This window comes from Zosterops lateralis (genome assembly GCF_965231275.1).
Source record: "Zosterops lateralis genome assembly, chromosome: 4".
Taxonomy (NCBI): Eukaryota; Metazoa; Chordata; class Aves; order Passeriformes; family Zosteropidae; genus Zosterops; species Zosterops lateralis.
Window position 1 is genome coordinate 73,140,215 of NC_139765.1, and position 17,135 is coordinate 73,157,349.

Consider the following 17,135-nt stretch of genomic DNA (forward strand, 5'->3'; position numbering starts at 1 on the left):
GATACCTAATTTGCTGTCGAGGTCGGTGCTGGCTGAGGGTGTCCGTGCTGTCCCCCACAGCCTCCTCCTGCTCGATCCCACATTGTGGAGGGGGGAAAAACTGGGCATAAAGGGGTGGCTTTATTTTTATTTTCTTTTCAACCTCCTCAGAATCAAAGTCCCGTCACAATTTTGGCTTCTCACTCCTCCGAGAGAGCAGAGTGGCGCTAGAAAAATGCACTTTACACACATCCTCCGCCAGGATTTGTTTTCCTTTTTTTTTTTTTGTTTTTGTTTTTTCTAACTTTTTCTCATTTTACAAAAAAAAAAAAAAAAAAAAAGAAAAAAAAAAAAAAGAAAAATCCAACAACAACAACAACAAAAACTCCATTTTTCCAAAAGCTGGTAGAGATAGAGAGAGAGAGACACAGAGAGAGATATTCAAAAATGCCACCTGATTGCATCTCTGGAGAGAGGCGTTAAAAAACAAAAGTGACGAGGAGGAGGAGGAGGAGGAGGAGGAGGAGGAGAGAGCACCTCTGCTGCTGCTGCTGCTGCTGCTGCTGTGGGAGGTCACTGGTCCAGGGTGACCACCTCCACCGCCTGCCCGTCCATGGTGACGGCCGTGTCCGCTATCCTGGTGGTCACCGGTGCCATGGCCACCTGCACCGGCCCGTTCCCCTGGGCCAGGCTGGTCACCACCGTCTGGTACATGCTCACCGGGATCTGCACGAGGCCTGCGGGGACACAAGGGGACACTGGTGGCATCGGGAGGTTCATCATTTTCAGTTTGAAGGATGATTTCTTTCGCCTCCCTTTTTCGCGTCGGAAACGGCGAAATCCCGAAAGCTCGGCTGGCACGGATGGTTCTACCCCAAAGGTTATAAAAAACGGCCCCACCCTGTTTGCAGGACAACTTGTAAAGGGTTTAGAATCCTGGGAAGCCCCACCAGGAGAAGGGAAAGTGTTGCAGTATGTCAGGATGGTCCCCGTGCTGCTCCAGGTGGTTGGGGTTGTCCCACCTGCAGGAGGGTCCTCAACTCTATGAGGAACTGCTGGAGCAAATCCAGAGCTGCTCCCAGGGCTGGAGCTGCTCTAGAGCCAGGCTGGGAGAGCTGGGAATGTTCTCCTAGAGGAGGGAAGAGCTCCCAGAACATTCCAGGGCCTCAAGGGGCTCCAGGAGAGCTGCAGAGGGACTGGGGACAGGGACAGGACACAGGGAATGGCTTCCCACTGCCACAGGGCAGGGCTGGATGGGAGATTGGGAATTGGGAATTCCTGCCTGGGCTGGAATTGCCAGAGAATCCCTGGAATGTCCAAGGCCAGGATGGACATTGGGGCTTGGAGCAGCCTGGGATAGTGTGAGGTGTCCCTGCCCATGGTCTGGGTTGGAGCTGGATGATTTTTAAAGTCCCTTCCCATCTAAATCATTCCACAATTCTATCCATGAAAAGCAGCAGTCAGGAAGGACAGTGGCTTTGGTCTGTGTCTCCCTGGCCTCGGTGGGAAGGGCAGATGGGAGCAGGGATGGGATGGGATGGGATGGGATGGGATGGGATGGGATGGGATGGGATGGGATGGGATGGGATGGGATGGGATGGGATGGGATGGGATGAGATGGGTGGCAGCACCTTGAGGTCCACACCCCAGAGCCTGTGTGGCTGCAGGGAGGGAATGAGGATGAGGAGGAAAGAAATATCATTTTTGGAGGAAGAACCCAACCCAGCCACGTCTGGGGATGGTCCAGCAGGGATCTGCTCAGCCAAACCCATCAGGCTGAGTTTTCCTGGAGGCAGGGATTGCTCCCAGCCACCCCACAGCCCATCAGGGATCACCCGCTGAGGAGGAACACCCTCCCTCACACACATTTTCCACTTGATATGCCCAGAACTGGGAACTGAGGGAGGGATAAATTCAGCTTCTCCCATCCCCTGTCACTCAAACTCCTCCCCACCGGTGGCACGTGAGAGGATCCCATTGCTGTGCAAACATTACAACACAATTCCCTTCCTCCTGCTCCCTCCCCATCCCAGCCAGGTCCTTCTCCCCTCACAGGGAAAGAGTTCTGTGAGACCAACCAGCCCTGGCTGAGCCAAACTTGCTCCTGGCCCTGGCCCCAGGCTCTCCCACTTGTGTATGTGACTTATAAAACAGAGAAAGGAAAGCAATCCCCCCTTCCCAGCCCTTCCCCAGTCATGGATGGATCCAGCAAAGTAGAACCAGCTTTTCCCAAGGCTGGCCCAGCTGCAGGAAGGGATCAGATGCCTCCAGGCTGAGGATGGAGCTGGGAAAGCTTCGGGCTGGGAGGAAAATGCTGCAATGCCAAAGGAGAGTCCTGGTGAGCCAGGAAACACCAACCAGGGTGACAACAAAACAAGGAGGCCCCTGAGAGTTGATGTGATGTGAACAGTGGAAAGAGGTGGAAAAAATAGCAAGGAGCACTTGAAAGATCTGAGAGGGGAATGGCAAGTCCTGCAGGCTGGGAGGAGAAAATCCATCACTCTGGAATTATCTCTGTGCCCACCTCCACCTTTGGCTTGGCCAAGGAGGATTTGGACAAGCGAGATGATTTAGACATTTCAGAAACTACCCACACCTCTGCTGGGGGAAAAAAATCCAGTTTTTTGGTCAACAAAACCCATTTTTTTGGTGAACAAATCCTTCCAGCAGCAGCATGGGATGGACGACCAGCCCTGCCACGAAAAAGCAGCGCAATCCCTTTGGGATGAGGAGCAGGGAGCAGAGCTCTGCCCCACCAAGGGCACTCGTTTGGTAACAGAGGCAGCTCCGTGTCCTCAGATAACTCTCTGTGCAGACAGGAAAGCTTAGGAGTTAATCGTGCTGACCAGGTGGGTGACCTCCACATCCCTCCCCTCGGGGTCCCAAAGCGCTCCCTGGGCTGGGGAAGTTTCCTGATCCTCCAGCCTGAGGGGGTCGTGGCCACATTCCCCAAGCCCAGCCGAGGAATTGGTTCCCTGGTTGGTTGGCACTGAGTCAGGAAGAGGTTCCCAGCACCTTTCTGGTCACTGGGAATTTCAGGCCACAGAACAAATGAGAAAAGAGAGCTCAGGCTCAGCTCTGCTGAAGAAAATCTCCGAGCAGACCCCTCGGGAGAACACAGCACATCCCAGTTTAAGCAAGAGCTGGAGCTCTGGCCTGGGATGCACCTCAAATCCCTGCTCCAGACCAACAAGCCAACTAAGCCCTTTGGGTTACTGGGGTTGTTAACCCAGAGGAGATCAAACGACACATGGACAACCCAAGGAGCGGAGCCACCACCACCCCTGCAGGTCACCAACCACGCAACGCTCAAGCCACCATCCCTCTGTGCCAAAACTGGGATCTGGTGAGCCCTGGCCACTCAAGGGGAGTTATTTGGGAAGGGTGAATGAACTCAGACAAAGCTTGGCCACCTCTCAGAGCACTGGGAAGTGTCCGTGAGAGGCGGCGGCGCGCGGACCCCGCTCCACGCGGGATTAACGCAAATCGCCTCAGCAGATGACGTGGCAGCCCTTCCTGCCAGGGGTGGTGACAAACCAGAGGAGGAGAGGGCTGGAAAGTCTGCTGTGCATTAGAGCAGAGCTGATCGCCCTTGGGAGAGAGACGATTAAAGCACTGAGATGCCGTAATCAGGTCTGGGATTGGCCCCGCGCTGCATCTGCTCAGACCTGCGCCCTGATTAGCCCTAATCTAGCTGGCATATGTTAATCTAAAGCATGGATTTCAGACCCTTTCAATTGTATTAAAAACAGGAAATCCATTAGACAAAAAAAAAACCAAAAAAACCACCACCCAACCCAAAAAACCAACCCCAAACCAACTTCTCGAGGCTTTGGAAAATGCATTTCTGCAAAGGAAGTGGAGAGGGGCTGGGGAGCATTGTAAGGAACGGGGCAGGCAGGGAAATGGGATCCCATTGGAACCTCAGTGGCTGCTCAGACCAGCTCCTGCCTGGGAGGGACAGCAGCAGAGGTGATGGAACACACACAGAGCAGCACAAACCGTGGCCACAAGCTCCCAGGAAGATCCAGCCAGGCCGTGCCTTTGCTCCCCCTCTGTGAAGCCACCCAAGCCACACACACATCCCAAAGAAAAAATGTGTTTTGGTGGAGGATCAGCTGGCTTTGGGAGGAAGGAGGGTCTGGAATGGCTTCCATGGGGGGAATGGGTAGGACATGAGGGTGGCCAAGGCAGGAGAAGACCCATGGAAAGCCTTAGGGGTTGAATCAAAGGATTGGAGTTGATCAGCTCCAAGGTGGCTGTGGTTGGACTCCAATGCTGGGTCAGACAATGTTTGCATTTCAGCCAGGGGACTGTGGAGAGAGTGAAACTCCTGCTGCTTCAGCAGGGAAGAGGTTTCAGCTTATGGAAGAACAAGGATAAGTCAGGATCTACCTGAGAGCACAGAGACACAGGACTCAGGTGAAAAGTCAGGCGATGTCTGATAAAAGAAATCTCACCTGGCACGGAGCATAAAAGCACAAGAACACCTGTTTTGATCCTACATTGCAACTGACTCCTTTAACCCACCCCAAAGGGCTTTAGGGGAGAAGGTTGGGTGGGTGGGATGGTTCAGCGCCCAGGAATTGGGGACAAGGATGAGAAATGCCCTGGACATCAGGATTGTTTGAGTCATCAGTGCCAGTTACTGCCTTGCTTTAACACCCTTGAAATCAGAATCAGAATCAGAATCATTAGGTTGGAAGAGACCTCCAGGACATCAAGTCCAACCCAACTCTAACCTCAACTAAACCATGGCACCAAAAATCAAAATCAAAAACAGAGTAGCATGGACAAAGCTTTAGCTTCAGCCTCATTCCCAGTCCTGCAGGATATGGAATATTGTCCTGCTCAGGGACACGAGACATCCTGTCTTCTTCCTGGTACCTCAGGTTGAGTCCACCCTTGTCTCCCATCCAGCGTAAAGAGGCTCAGGCCATGGAATCATGGAATGGTTTGGGTTGGAAGGGGCCTTAAACATCACCCAGTTCCAGCCACCTGCTACGAGCAGGGACATCTTCCTCTATCCCAGAGTGCTCCAAGCCCTGATGTCCATCCTGGCCTTGGACATTCCAAGGATCCAGGGGCAGCCACAGCTGCTCTGGGAATCCCAGCCCAGGCAGGAATTCCCAATTCCCAAGATCCCATCCAGCCCTGCCCTGTGGCAGTGGGAAGCCATTCCCTGTGTCCTGTCCCTGTCCCCAGTCCCTCTGCAGCTCTCCTGGAAGGAGCTATGAGCTCTCCCTGAAGCTTCCTCTTTTCCAGCCTCTTCTCCTGGACCAGCAGCTCCAGGTCCTTTTGCAGTTGGGGTCCCCAGAGCTGGATCCAGCTCTGCAGGTGGGGTCCCTTGACAGAGTAGAGGTGGACAATCCTCTCCCCTGACCTGCTGCCCACAGCCCACACAGAAAGTCCCTGTGGCTTTCTGGACACCTGCTCACATGTGGCTCCACATCCAAATGCCAAGAGAGGGAATAAACCTGGGTATCTCATCCCAGGTACGAGGCAGGGTTGGAAGACGGGCTGGGATGGCACTACAGGTCCTGCCACCACAAAGTCCCATCAGTGAGGAAACCAGCCCAAGGCAAAACTCTGTCTGGACTGGGGGCATGGAGCTGGGATCTGGCAGCAGATGGAATGAAGAGCTTCTGCCACGAGCCCTGTGAATGTCTGGCATGTTCTCCTTCCAGCAGCACTGGGAATTTGCAGCTGGACAGGCAGGTTCTGTCAGCCTTGAAACACAAGGGAGTGGAAAGGTCTTGCCTGACACCACGACAACCTGGCTGGACAATCTGGACATTCAATGCAGCATCCTGAAAACTTCACCTGGAATTCCCAAAGCCACGTGGAATGGCTGGGAGGGATGGGATAGTGTGTGATTTCACTGCCAGTCACTCGTGGAGTGAGGGATGTCCTCCTGGCTCCTCCAGTGAGTGTACTGGCTCAACTCTCTACATCAGACAGAACAGCAGGACCTCACATGAAACCTTTTCCATTTGGAGCTCACACAGCAACTGAAGACCAAAGTCCTGCAGGGTGAGGAGGCAGGAACCAGCCCCACTTTTGACCACAGCAACCACTGCCACCACACTGACTGTCAACACAAGACCAGGAAAAGCTTTTTCCTTCCCAAAGTGAAAAATCCTCTTTTTTTGGTAGCGTCATCGACAACATCTGGGAATGACCAGAGAGCTGATCTCCTGCCGTGGGAGCAGCCCCTGGAAGGGGAGAGGAGGGCAGGTGGAGAAGCATTTCCCATGTGGTTCCTGATGCAGGGAGGCAGGAGTGCCAGGCAATGCCCAGCCCCGTGGAACCAAACCAGGCTGACCCCAACAAGAATGGGAAATGGTGTGAACCTTCTCAACACCCTGGTGCTCGAAGGAAGAACCCAAGAGTGGAGCCCTGACCTGAAGGGATTTTCTGGCTCTACAGGTTGTGATGTCACAAGAAACGCTGCTGGGCATGGAGGAGGAGTAGGGACACAAATTTGGGGTCGTGAAGAAGCACAGAATTATTGCTTTTGGGAGTTCTTTTATAGGACAAAATGGAAAATACACAAGGACTTGAGGGATCACCTTGGAGCCCCTCAGAGATCATAGGGCATTGTCTGGTTTGTAGCAAGCCAACACAATCTGATGAAAAACCAGATTCATTTCATCTTGACTGAGAGCAGCAGGTTCCCCTCCAAAAACTGGCGCTGCTGTTGGAGATCCAGTGGCTCCAGAAGCCAAAGTTGACTGTTCTTGCTCTGCTCTCTGGGACACCAAAGGTGTGCAAATTGTGAGCACTGCAGAGTCAGGAGTGAGCGACCTCACAACTCCCTCACCCCCTGGTTCAGCACCAAATGGAAAAGGCTAAGAAGAGTGGAATTTTCCACTCGACTTTTGATGCCCAGCTCATTCAGAGGACTTTGTTTCCATCAGTGCTGGGGGAAGAAATCAGAGAAAACTGTGCTGAGCACCGTCCTGCCAAAGCCTTTTGTGGTAGATGCTCCTGCACCTTCTCCTTCCTCTCCTCCAGAGTGATGCCTTCAGTTTTAACTTCCATGTTTTTTCAGATTTTCGGCTGCCTCACACTAAGTGTTAGTCAGGTCTCTTCACTGAGTAGGTGGACAAAAAAAAATCCTTTTCCTGATGGAGACCAAGGACAACTTTCAGGCCCAAAAGCACAAACAAGGGTGGGCTGGAGGGAGGGACAAGCAGGATGTGATCTCACAGCCTGGAGCTGGAATTGGACAATTAAACTCCAATATGCAAATGGACCAAAACTTATAAAATTATGAGACCTCGGGACCAGTCAGCCATTTTGTGACCATTTTGTGGCCATTTTGTGGCCATTTTGGGTTCATTTTGGGAACATTTTGGGTCCATTTTGTCGCCATTTTGTGACCATTTCATGACCATTTTGGGTCCACTTTGGGTCCATTTTTGGTCCATTTTGTGACCACTTTTGGTCCATTTTGTGACCATTTTGGGTCCATTTTGTGGCCATTAAGGGTCCATTTTGTGACCATTTTGTGGCCATTTTGTGTCCATTCTGTGTCCATTTTGGCACTATTTTGTGTCCACTTTGGGTCCATTTTTGGTCCATTTTGTGTCCATTTTGTGACCATTCTGTGGCCATTTTGGGTTCATTTTGTGACCATTTTGTGACCTTTATTTGGTCCATTTTGTGACCATTTTGTGGCCAGTTTGTGGCCATTTTGTGACCATTTTGGGTCCATTTTGTGACCATCTGGGGTCCATTTTGTGACCTTTTTTTGGTCCATTTTGTGGCCATTTTGTGACCATTCTGTGGCCATTTTGTGACCATTTTGGGTCCATTTTGTAGCCATTATGGGACCATTTGGGGACCATTTTTTGTCCATTTTGTGTCCACTTTGGGTCCATTTTGGGACCATTTTTGGTCCATTTTGTATCCATTTTGTGGCCATTTTGTGACCATTTCAGTCCATTTTGGGTGTAGCCCTGACCAGGCACTTGTCCTGCCCAAGTTGTATCCTAAAGACCTTTCAATAAATCTCTACTTTATTCTCCAGCTCTGCCCAGTCTCTGTTCCAGCTCAGCCTTCCTAAGGCATAAGGGCTGAGGAATCCAGTGGAGGCTGAGGAATCCAGTGGAAATTCCTGTGCTCAGGAATGCACCACAGGGCCCAAGCACACAGGGCAGCAGATACCATCTCATCACCAGGCTCCTCTCAGAGCCAAGGGTGACTTTTGAAGACTGTGACGGAAGAATTCTCATCAATGATTCAGAATGAGATTTTAATACACAAAAAAATTGAAAAATCAAGCCATCCCTGTCCTCACCCACTGCAATTCTGGACACCACCTGGAGTGTTACTGCCAACATTGCTCAGCACAAACATGGAAATGTCCCACAGCTGATTTTTTATTAGATGCTTCCTTTGACTGGGAACTTGGTATTGCGAAGATTTCAAAAAAATATCCTCTTGACCACCTCTGTTCTGGGGAACTGACTGCAGAGGCCACAAGAGGTGGAGCAAGGGGACCAGGGTGTATTTTCAGGGAGATAAACCAGCTCTATAACGAGGTCCAGCCACAGCAGCTGGAATTAGAGCATTTAAAATCAGGTGTTACCCTGACAAATCCTGAACTGCCAAATGAAAGACACGAGGTGCTGACAGAACACCATGGAAGGGATTTCCCCTGCAGCCAGCCTCAGAAATGAAACATTTCAGGAATGCCACCACGCTCAGCAGTCACAGAGGGGCAGAAGACATCTCTCAACAGGGACACTTGGTTAAAGATAAGATGAACTGAAGGCTCAGCCCTCCATCTTTTGCCACTTCAACGGCAAGAGTTGATTAAGTCTTAATTGACATCATCCAGGATGATAATTGGAAGGATTTTTCCCATCAGAAATGGCTCGAGTGCCCCATCCCTGGAGTGTCCAAGGCCAGGTTGGATGTGGGATAGTGGAAGGTGTGGAACAGGATGATCTTTGGTCCCTCCCAACCCAAGCTGGTCTGGATTCTGTGACATTGACAAATCACAAACCCCCCCATGCAGGGATTTAAGCTCTGAGAACTTTTCCAGGCTCACAAGTCACAGCTCTTCCCTACAGAACCTCTGTGCCAGTCAGGCCAAAACATGAAGGTTTTTCCACCAAATCATCTGCAAAAAGCTGCAGTCCTCGTTCAAGATCCTCCATCATCTGTGTGTCCAGGAGCTACTCTGGTCAAAACCCCAATAAAGAGCAATTTAATGAAGCACCTGAAGCTTTGATATCAAAGTTAACTAAGTTACATCACAGCCCTGACTTTTCCTTAGAGTGGAATATAAATCCAGGAGGTGAGATCCAACCCTGGAGCCACTGCCTCCTCCCCTGCATCCACCTCCATGGTCACATCTCATCTCTCAGACCATCCCTGGGGGTCTTAACATCATCATTGACTCATCTTTTTGTGAGCTTTTCATTGGAATGCCTGGATGTGGCTCTCAGGGCTCTGGGACAAAGTGGGGACTCGATGACCTTGGAGATCTTGTCCAGCCCAACTGATCCAGTGTGGGATTCTTTGATTTCTCTGGATCTGTTGCAAGGGGTTTTCCTTCTCTGCTCACTCAGGGCACCAGGAGTTGCTGTCTCAGTGACCCATAAAGTCACTGGTTGATCCAGGACCTTCCACTGGACAGGAATGGGACTGGTCAAGAAGCAAAATCACATTTATACGGCTCATTTTTCCTCCCACTCACTCAGCCTCAGCACAATGTTTGTTATTTTGCAACAAGGTGCTGTTTCAAATAAAATCTGAAAATCCAGACTTGAGGTTTATCTCCAAATCTTGATCAGGGACCAACTTTCCTTCCCTAGCTGGGATCACCAACATCCTTGGGACATTCCTGTTTTCTTCCTCTTCATAAGGAGGGAAGGACCATGGCTTAGCCAAGACCTGAAACATCTTTGGCTTAATCTCCCTTATTTCTTCCAGATCTTTTGTGGGGGCTTTGAGTTTTTGGAGTTTGTTTTGGATATTTAGGGAGTTTTTGGACTTCTTTTAAGGTTTGCAGCACTTTGAGACAAAAAGCACAGGGCTGGAACTCCTGATTTACGGGAATTATCTCCTCTGGAGCCTCAACACTTCCATGGGAAGACAGTCTACAGCAGTGGTGACAAACGTGGTGACACCACTGCCATGGACCTCTGTCTTTGCAATGAAGACAGTTCCAAAAGGAAAAAAAAAAAACCTTGCAATGATGTTTAACATTGGAAAGAGTCTGAAATCCCAAGTTTTCCCATTTCTTTGATGGAAAAGCTCCCAAGAAAAGGGCTCTTGGAAAAAGCAGAACAGCAGTTTGGTTTCTTGGGGGTGGATCAGCTCCACACCTTTTGCTTTGAGTTACCTGAGGCCATTGGGTGAATTCAGAGCTGGAGAACAAGCCCTGGGCATCACCTGAGGCAGAATTAAACTGTCCCTGTTTAAGCTCAGTCCTCACCTAGACCAGCCCCTCTAGTGCTGGGTCTCTCCAGGGGGTGGCACCTTAAACTGGAGTCGATTTGTCACTTAGCAGAGGTGACAAACACAGGGAACATGTCTACCTGTGGGAAGGAAGGTTTTTCCTGGGTTCCAAGGCTGGAAGCTTAGAGAATAACCTGTCTAAGCCCCCGTGATGAGCTGGCTTTGGCGTGGACACACCTGAGAAGATTAGAAGTCTATCGTGGTCAAATCACCTCCACACGAAACACAGATAAAAATAGAGGAAGTCCAACAACCCCAAAGGTCTGTTCCAGCTGGGCTTTGCTTCCCCCACGACCTGCTGGGTGTTGATACAAACCATGGGGCACACAGGGGTTATTTGTGCCAAGATCCTCAGGAAAAAGGGAGAGGAAACACCTCGGGATAAATCAGTCTGTTCCTCTTCTCAGGAATCAGGTGTCAAAGCCATGAACGAGACTCTGAACAATCACCTAAAAGGGATCCCCTGTAGGTTTTGCCATAAATGCTTTGCTGACTGCCCTGTTGTGCTTTTAACATCCCCAGAGGAAGAGCTGAGGCTGATCCTTATCCTGCTTTTTTTAAACAGCTTTTAATGTCCTGTATTTTCCAGGGGTTTTTATTAATGGCTACTGTGTGAAGCATGGCAGGGCAGCACCTAAAATTCACAAAAATATTTTATTACCTCAGTGATATCACCACATCCCAAAGGTATTTCAACCTCAAATTGGTGTCTAGGCACAAAAAAACAGATAGACAAAGCCCCTTTAACCCCGAGAAACACCAAGAGGGACCAAAAATCAGCTAAATCCCAACATTCCAAACCAGCACCACAAAAATCCACTCACCTGGTGAACCCTCTGCCATGCTCCACGTGCAATAGTCTGCTGCTAGGGTGCCTGACAATGAAATGCAAGTGCAAAAAGCTGAGAAAAAGGGGGAAACACTACAGCTGGAGAGAAGGATTTAGTGGGGTGATTAATGGATTCATAGGAAATTCAGTGCCTATACAAGAGTGGCACCCCAATATTGGGCAGAGCGACTAAAATATTTCTAATTCCATACAGAACATTTTTGTGGGTGTAAGTGGGAGGTAAAGTGGGAGGTAAGGATAAGGCACTGCCAGACACTTTACAAACATTTTGGTGAATGGTTTAATTGGCCCAGAGAGGCCCAGTGAGGAAAATCTGCACTGAAGCAGTGAAATCATCATGGAGAAGCTCAGGCCACCTCCAACAAAACTCCCACAATTTTCAGCATAGAGGGCAAGACATGAACGAGGAGCAGAATGAGGAGCCAAAGTGGAATTTCTACACATCCCAAGAGCACCAGGCTGGGAAAATCATGAAATCCAGGCACTCCTTGGGGCCTGGGAGTGATTTTAAGGCTCTGAGCTGGTTTTACCTGGGCCGGTGCCGACGGATCACATCCGAGCACGGACACGGGCACATCCTGGGGAGCGTTGAGCACATGGGGACATAAAGCAGCCATTGTGCTGGCAGAAAGGCAGGCTGTAACCAGATAGGCCCTGGCTCCATCTAAAAGCCATTTTCCCAGCATTTTTTGCTGATTTGCTCCCCAGGAGCCTTCCCTGCCCACCACAGGGTGCACATTCACGGCCAAGCGGCGGGTCCAACCCCACGGGTCTCTCCCCACCTGTGCCCCATCAGTGCCCCTGTGCCAGGGAATTCTGTGCTCTTAACCCAAAAGAAGTGGTAGAAATCCCCCAACTGAGCCTTTGGCAGAGGATAAATCCTTGGGAAAGCATTTAAAGCTTTACCTTGGTATGGGAAGCTGTGGTGATCTGCTGGAGCCTCACCTCACTCTAGGTCCTGCCCAGGTACCAGGAGGTAAGTTTGGCTTTTTTCCTCAGGGGAAAAGGGGCTGGAAATGCACCTGAAAGCTCCTTTTGTTTTATTCCCCTTTTCCTCAAAGCACAGCCTCCAAATGCAGCTAGAAAAGCATCCCTGCTCCAAACCAGCACATCCCTTCCTGCAGCAGTGTCCCAGGCTTTGATGTCCACAGCCTGTCCTTTATAGGACAAGGGACATTTTTGGCACAGCTTCCCCACTCCAGGTAGGACCTGGCCCATCCTCAGTGAAATCAGCAATAAATCACAGCAAACACACCACTCAGATGTGGAACTTTTCATGCAAAGAGCAAGTTTTTACAGTCCACATTCCTCTTTTTTTTTTTTTTGTACACCACCATCTCCCAGTGCCCGGCAGGTGGGATGGGTTCCCACCTCACTCTGCTGAGAGTATTTATCCTTGGAATGCTGTTGCCTCTGGCAGATTCCTCCCTTTTAAAACTCTGCACATCTGTTGCTCAAAACACAAAGTTTGGGCTCTGAAGGCCCAGAACTTTTATGTCCCAACGATCCAGGACTGGGGGTTGGAAGGGTCCTTTGCACACCAAAAGAAAGCAGTGATGGGTGCACAGGGAAAAGGATGAGTTTGTTTTCCCAAAAATGGAGATTTCCAGCTGTTTTGTCCCTGTGGGTCTCACCCTGGACGTGCAAAGTGGAGATTTGTGGCACAGACAAAATTTATGAGGAGAATCAAGTGGTGCAAGAGCTTGTCCTGTCCCTTCCCAGGCAGGCAGAACAGGTTGGAAAATCAAAGAGCTGCTGGTGGCTGGAGAATTCTTTCTGATTTTTATTTGCTGGGATGATTCAGGCTGTCCAGCAGCAGCACACACACACAGAAACCCTAAAACCCAGCCGAGTCCAAGCCTTAATTTTCTGCTGGACTTCAAACCTCTTAATACGCAATTCCTATTTGGAAGTGCAACTCAAAGTTGGGGGTTTTTTTAGCAAGGAAAACCCTGGAACCCCTGAAAAGGACATCACAACCCATCCATGGGTCAGAGCAAAGGGAAACAACCAGGCACCAAACTCACTGCTGGCTCTGATGGAACAGAAACCCCCCTGGCTGCTGATCCCTGCGACTTCAAAGGAGCTGAGCATCCCCTATTTACTCCAGCAATAAAATTCCACTTCCATTAGCTCCGTGTCCACCACTTAAACGCAGCACTCCCAATTTACACACCAATTAGAGCCCTTTCTAATGCCTGGGAGTACAAAGCTGTGGGGTTTGGGTTTTTTTTTTCCCCAATGGGAAGAGGTGGAAGAGAAGAGATCAGGAGGCTCAGGGGAATAGCAGAGAGCCTTTCACTGAGAGGACTCCTGCTCAAATCTGGCCTAGGCCACAGGAACAGATGGTCCCTCCCCAGGGCTGGGCTGTGGCTTACATGAAATAAGGGATTGTCTCAAACCACTGGTGGACAATTTATTGCAGCCTCAAACTGTTCCTGCTGGAGAAACGCAGGGATTCCACGGCTACGAAGGAAGTGCTGCCCAGCTGATCCCAGGCACCTCATTCCTGCAGGGAAAGGAGAGGAATTGCTGCCTGTGAGGTGTAACGACCTGGATCTCAGGCTAAAACCAGCTGCTTTAGCTGTCATCAGCTCCTTGGACTTGTCAGCACCAGAACACACTGACTGAGCTTCCCCTGGGAGGTTTGGAAGGTTAAAATCGTGGGGAAAAAAGAGCTGGGGAAGTTCAGGGATCTGTGGCAACAAGGGGGCAAACCCACAGGGAAAGGAGGTTTGCTACAGTCTGTAAGCTGGGGATGGGAATAATAAATCTATGATTGATTTGAAACCAGTTCCAAGCTAGTGCTCACTCAGTCTGCATCTTCTCCAGGGCAGAATGAATTTCCCATGGGCAGATGGAAAAAAAATCCATTGAGTATTTCAGGAGCAGAAAAGGGTCCACATGAGCCATCAGAAAGTGTTACCCAAATAGAGGAATTTGTACAACTGGGAGGGAATGAATTATGCCAACAGACACGGAGGGTGGGAGACAGAAGTCAAATTCAAAATGCCACTGATGGGTTTGGAAAAGACTCAGAGGGAAGAAATGGCTTTTTTTAAAAATTCTTGGAACCTGTTCTGCAGCTCCACGAGCCAGGACGAATCCTGGAAGTGAGGATGGCTTTTCAGGGGATGGGCTCGTGCAGCCCTGGTGTTCTGGCCAGGGAAAAACAGGGAAAATAGGGCGATTCCCTGGAATCTTCCTGCACAGCTGTTTACCCGCTGAGGATTACTGCTGTCGCATGAGCTGCTTTACAGCAAAGCCAAGCTGTCTCCACGGGCTGAGAAGGTCACTGGGAGACAGGGGACAGGCACATCACCCTGCTCTGCCTTCCCAAAGGGACACCAGGGCAAGGGAAAAGCATTTCCCTGTGGTTGGAGGGCAAGGGGAGGTGGTTTTACCTTCCACGCCTGTTGGAGCTCTGGGCGCTGAGGATTTTAGGATTTCTGTGCTGACAGGCATTGACCCCACAAGAAAAAACTGCGTTTGACATGAGGCCGTGGGAAAGGCTTCCAAAATTAAATAATAGAGCTGGGATTATGGGTGTGGAGTTTGAATAGAAGTGTGTGTTATCATATGGCAGAAAACTTAGAGTTTAAGGATTTAGAATATATATATATATATATAAAGCAAGATGGAGGTTTTAAGGAGGTTAATCCTTTTTCCCCTTCTTCTTCATGGGTCTAGATGGTATTTTGTAATTGGGTAGAAAAATCCCCATTGCGGGCCATGGGTGGTTGGTTATTGAGTTAAAAGTAAAAATAATTGAAGTGTCATGTCTTAATTAGACAGTTTATCCTTAAAAGGCCTTGTAGAGAGAGAGATGAGGCTCCATTTTTACTTTGTTAGCAGAAGTGGTGTAGAACTCACAGTTTGTGAGACTGTAATATAGATAAAAAAATTAATAAACATCTGAGTCCAAACAAGAAATACCAAATTAAGCATTTAATCCCAACTCTGGCAAAAAAAAGAAGATAAAATTTAACACACTCCCTCTGCTCAGCCACCACTGTGCTCCACATCACAGGGGGGATATCCCAGGGCTGAGCCCACTGCTGTCCATTGCCCAGGCTCCAATCAAACTGCTGGAAGCTGGAAGAGTCCTCAGGGTGACAAATTTCCCTTCCTTGGGTGGCCACAAATATTTTGGTCACCAGCCAAGGGACACCAAGGTGCAGCTGCACCTCCTCAGGCTCCTGTGCAACCTGCTGATGCCTCAAATAACACCCCAGAGCAGGAAATGTCCTCCTCAACCCCAAACCTAATGGCTGAACATCAAGGAAGAGGAAAGAGGAAAACAGGAATCTGAAAGTTCAGAGAGAATTTGGGAGAATTCATTAAAACCTTCCTGGTTGGGCTGGTGCACAAGGAAAACCTTTCTGCACGACAAGGCTCTTTACTATGCCCCAGAGGCATAAGACAGATGGGGCTGTGCTTTTAGGGCTTTAAAAATCAGATCCTGCTCTGAAAGATCCAAGGAGGAGAGAAATGCAGGCACTGAGTGATCCTCTGGATGTGCTCAGACAAAAAGCAATAGAGGAACTTGGGAGGTCAGACCCTGCTGAGGAAGCAGGTGAGACTCTCAGAGCACTTTTCAAGGAAAAAGAAAACCCACAGCCAGCTCAAGTTTGGAGGAATCCATCCAGGAAGTGGGGAGAGAACATTCCAAAGTGGAACAGGGAGTGGAGGGAGAGCAGAAACCACAAGTCTCCTGCAGGGAGGGAAAACTTTGGTGCAAAACAAAAGAAGCTGGGAGCTGGGCAAAATGAAGAGCCAGCAAACCTCAGAGCAGGGAGCAGCCCCAAAGTTTCAAGGCAGGGGCATTTCTCCCTTTTCCCCGGGGTTTACAAAGCCCATCTCATTTCCTAAAGATGCGACAGCTTGCTGGGATTTCAGCCAGCTTCCCATTTGGATCGGATTGCACCCTACAGCCACTGACAGCCATTAAGGACCAGCAGCTCACAAAGTGCCCTGGGGTCAGAGCAGCCTCCATCCATTCCAAAAGCAGCAGCAGCAGTGACATTTTGGGCTCTGCAGTGGAGAGAGAGGCCTGAGCCAGCCCAGCCCTGCCAGGGAGGGCAGGAGCTGTGCCCTGGTGGTATCTGTTAGGACCCTGCAGGGTGAGAATTTCAGAATTTCTGTGTTAAGACACTGACCCTCAAGCAAGCACCACATTTGACTTGAGGCCGTGGAACAGGCTCTCAAATTTGAGTGATGGCACTGGGGTTGTGGGTGGTGGTTTGGATAAGATTGTGTGAAAAATTTAGAATTTAGGGGTTTAGTATATAGTAATATATAGGGGGCAATATGGAGGATTTAAGGTGTTATCTAAGTCCTTCTTCTTCATGGTTTTGTGTGTTTTTTTCTTATCGGGTGAAAGGGTCTGCATTGTGGACCTTGGGTGGTCAATTATTGGGATAAAAGTATAAATAATATAGCTGTCATCTTGTTACTGGATAGTTTATGCTTAAAAAGACCTTGGAAAGAGTTAGAGGCATCTCCATTTTCTACCTTGCTGGTCAGATCTCATGCCTTGTGAGGCTGTGACATAGATAAGAATTAATAAACACTGAACACAAAATTGTTAATCCTGGTTCTAACAGGAAGAAAAGAAGATAAGAAACCAAGAGTCATCAGCCAGCAGATGCAGGGGCATCAGGGAGCCCCTCTCCACCTGCCCTGCTTCAGAGGAATCACAGAATTAATTCTTTGGGTGGTGCACACAGCAGTGACATCCCCAGTCTTGCCTGTGGTGCAGCACTGTCCCTTCCCACCACGGATAGGGATGAGCCAGGAGCCCTTGCAAGCCTAAATCTGCCAAAATCTG

General features: G+C 49.6%; 1 protein-coding gene across 1 annotated transcript in view; it reads right to left on the minus strand.

Annotated features, from left to right (window-relative positions):
* The window catches only part of NRF1 (nuclear respiratory factor 1), a 63,754-nt gene that overhangs the window by 1,039 nt on the left and 45,580 nt on the right, over positions 1–17,135 (minus strand). Inside the window, exon 11 of the mRNA XM_083859699.1 lies at positions 1–716. This exon is cut by the window's left edge and continues 1,039 nt beyond it. Within this exon, the coding sequence (XP_083715825.1) occupies positions 553–716 (164 nt within the window). The 3' untranslated portion in view covers positions 1–552. The remainder of the gene's footprint in view (positions 717–17,135) is intronic.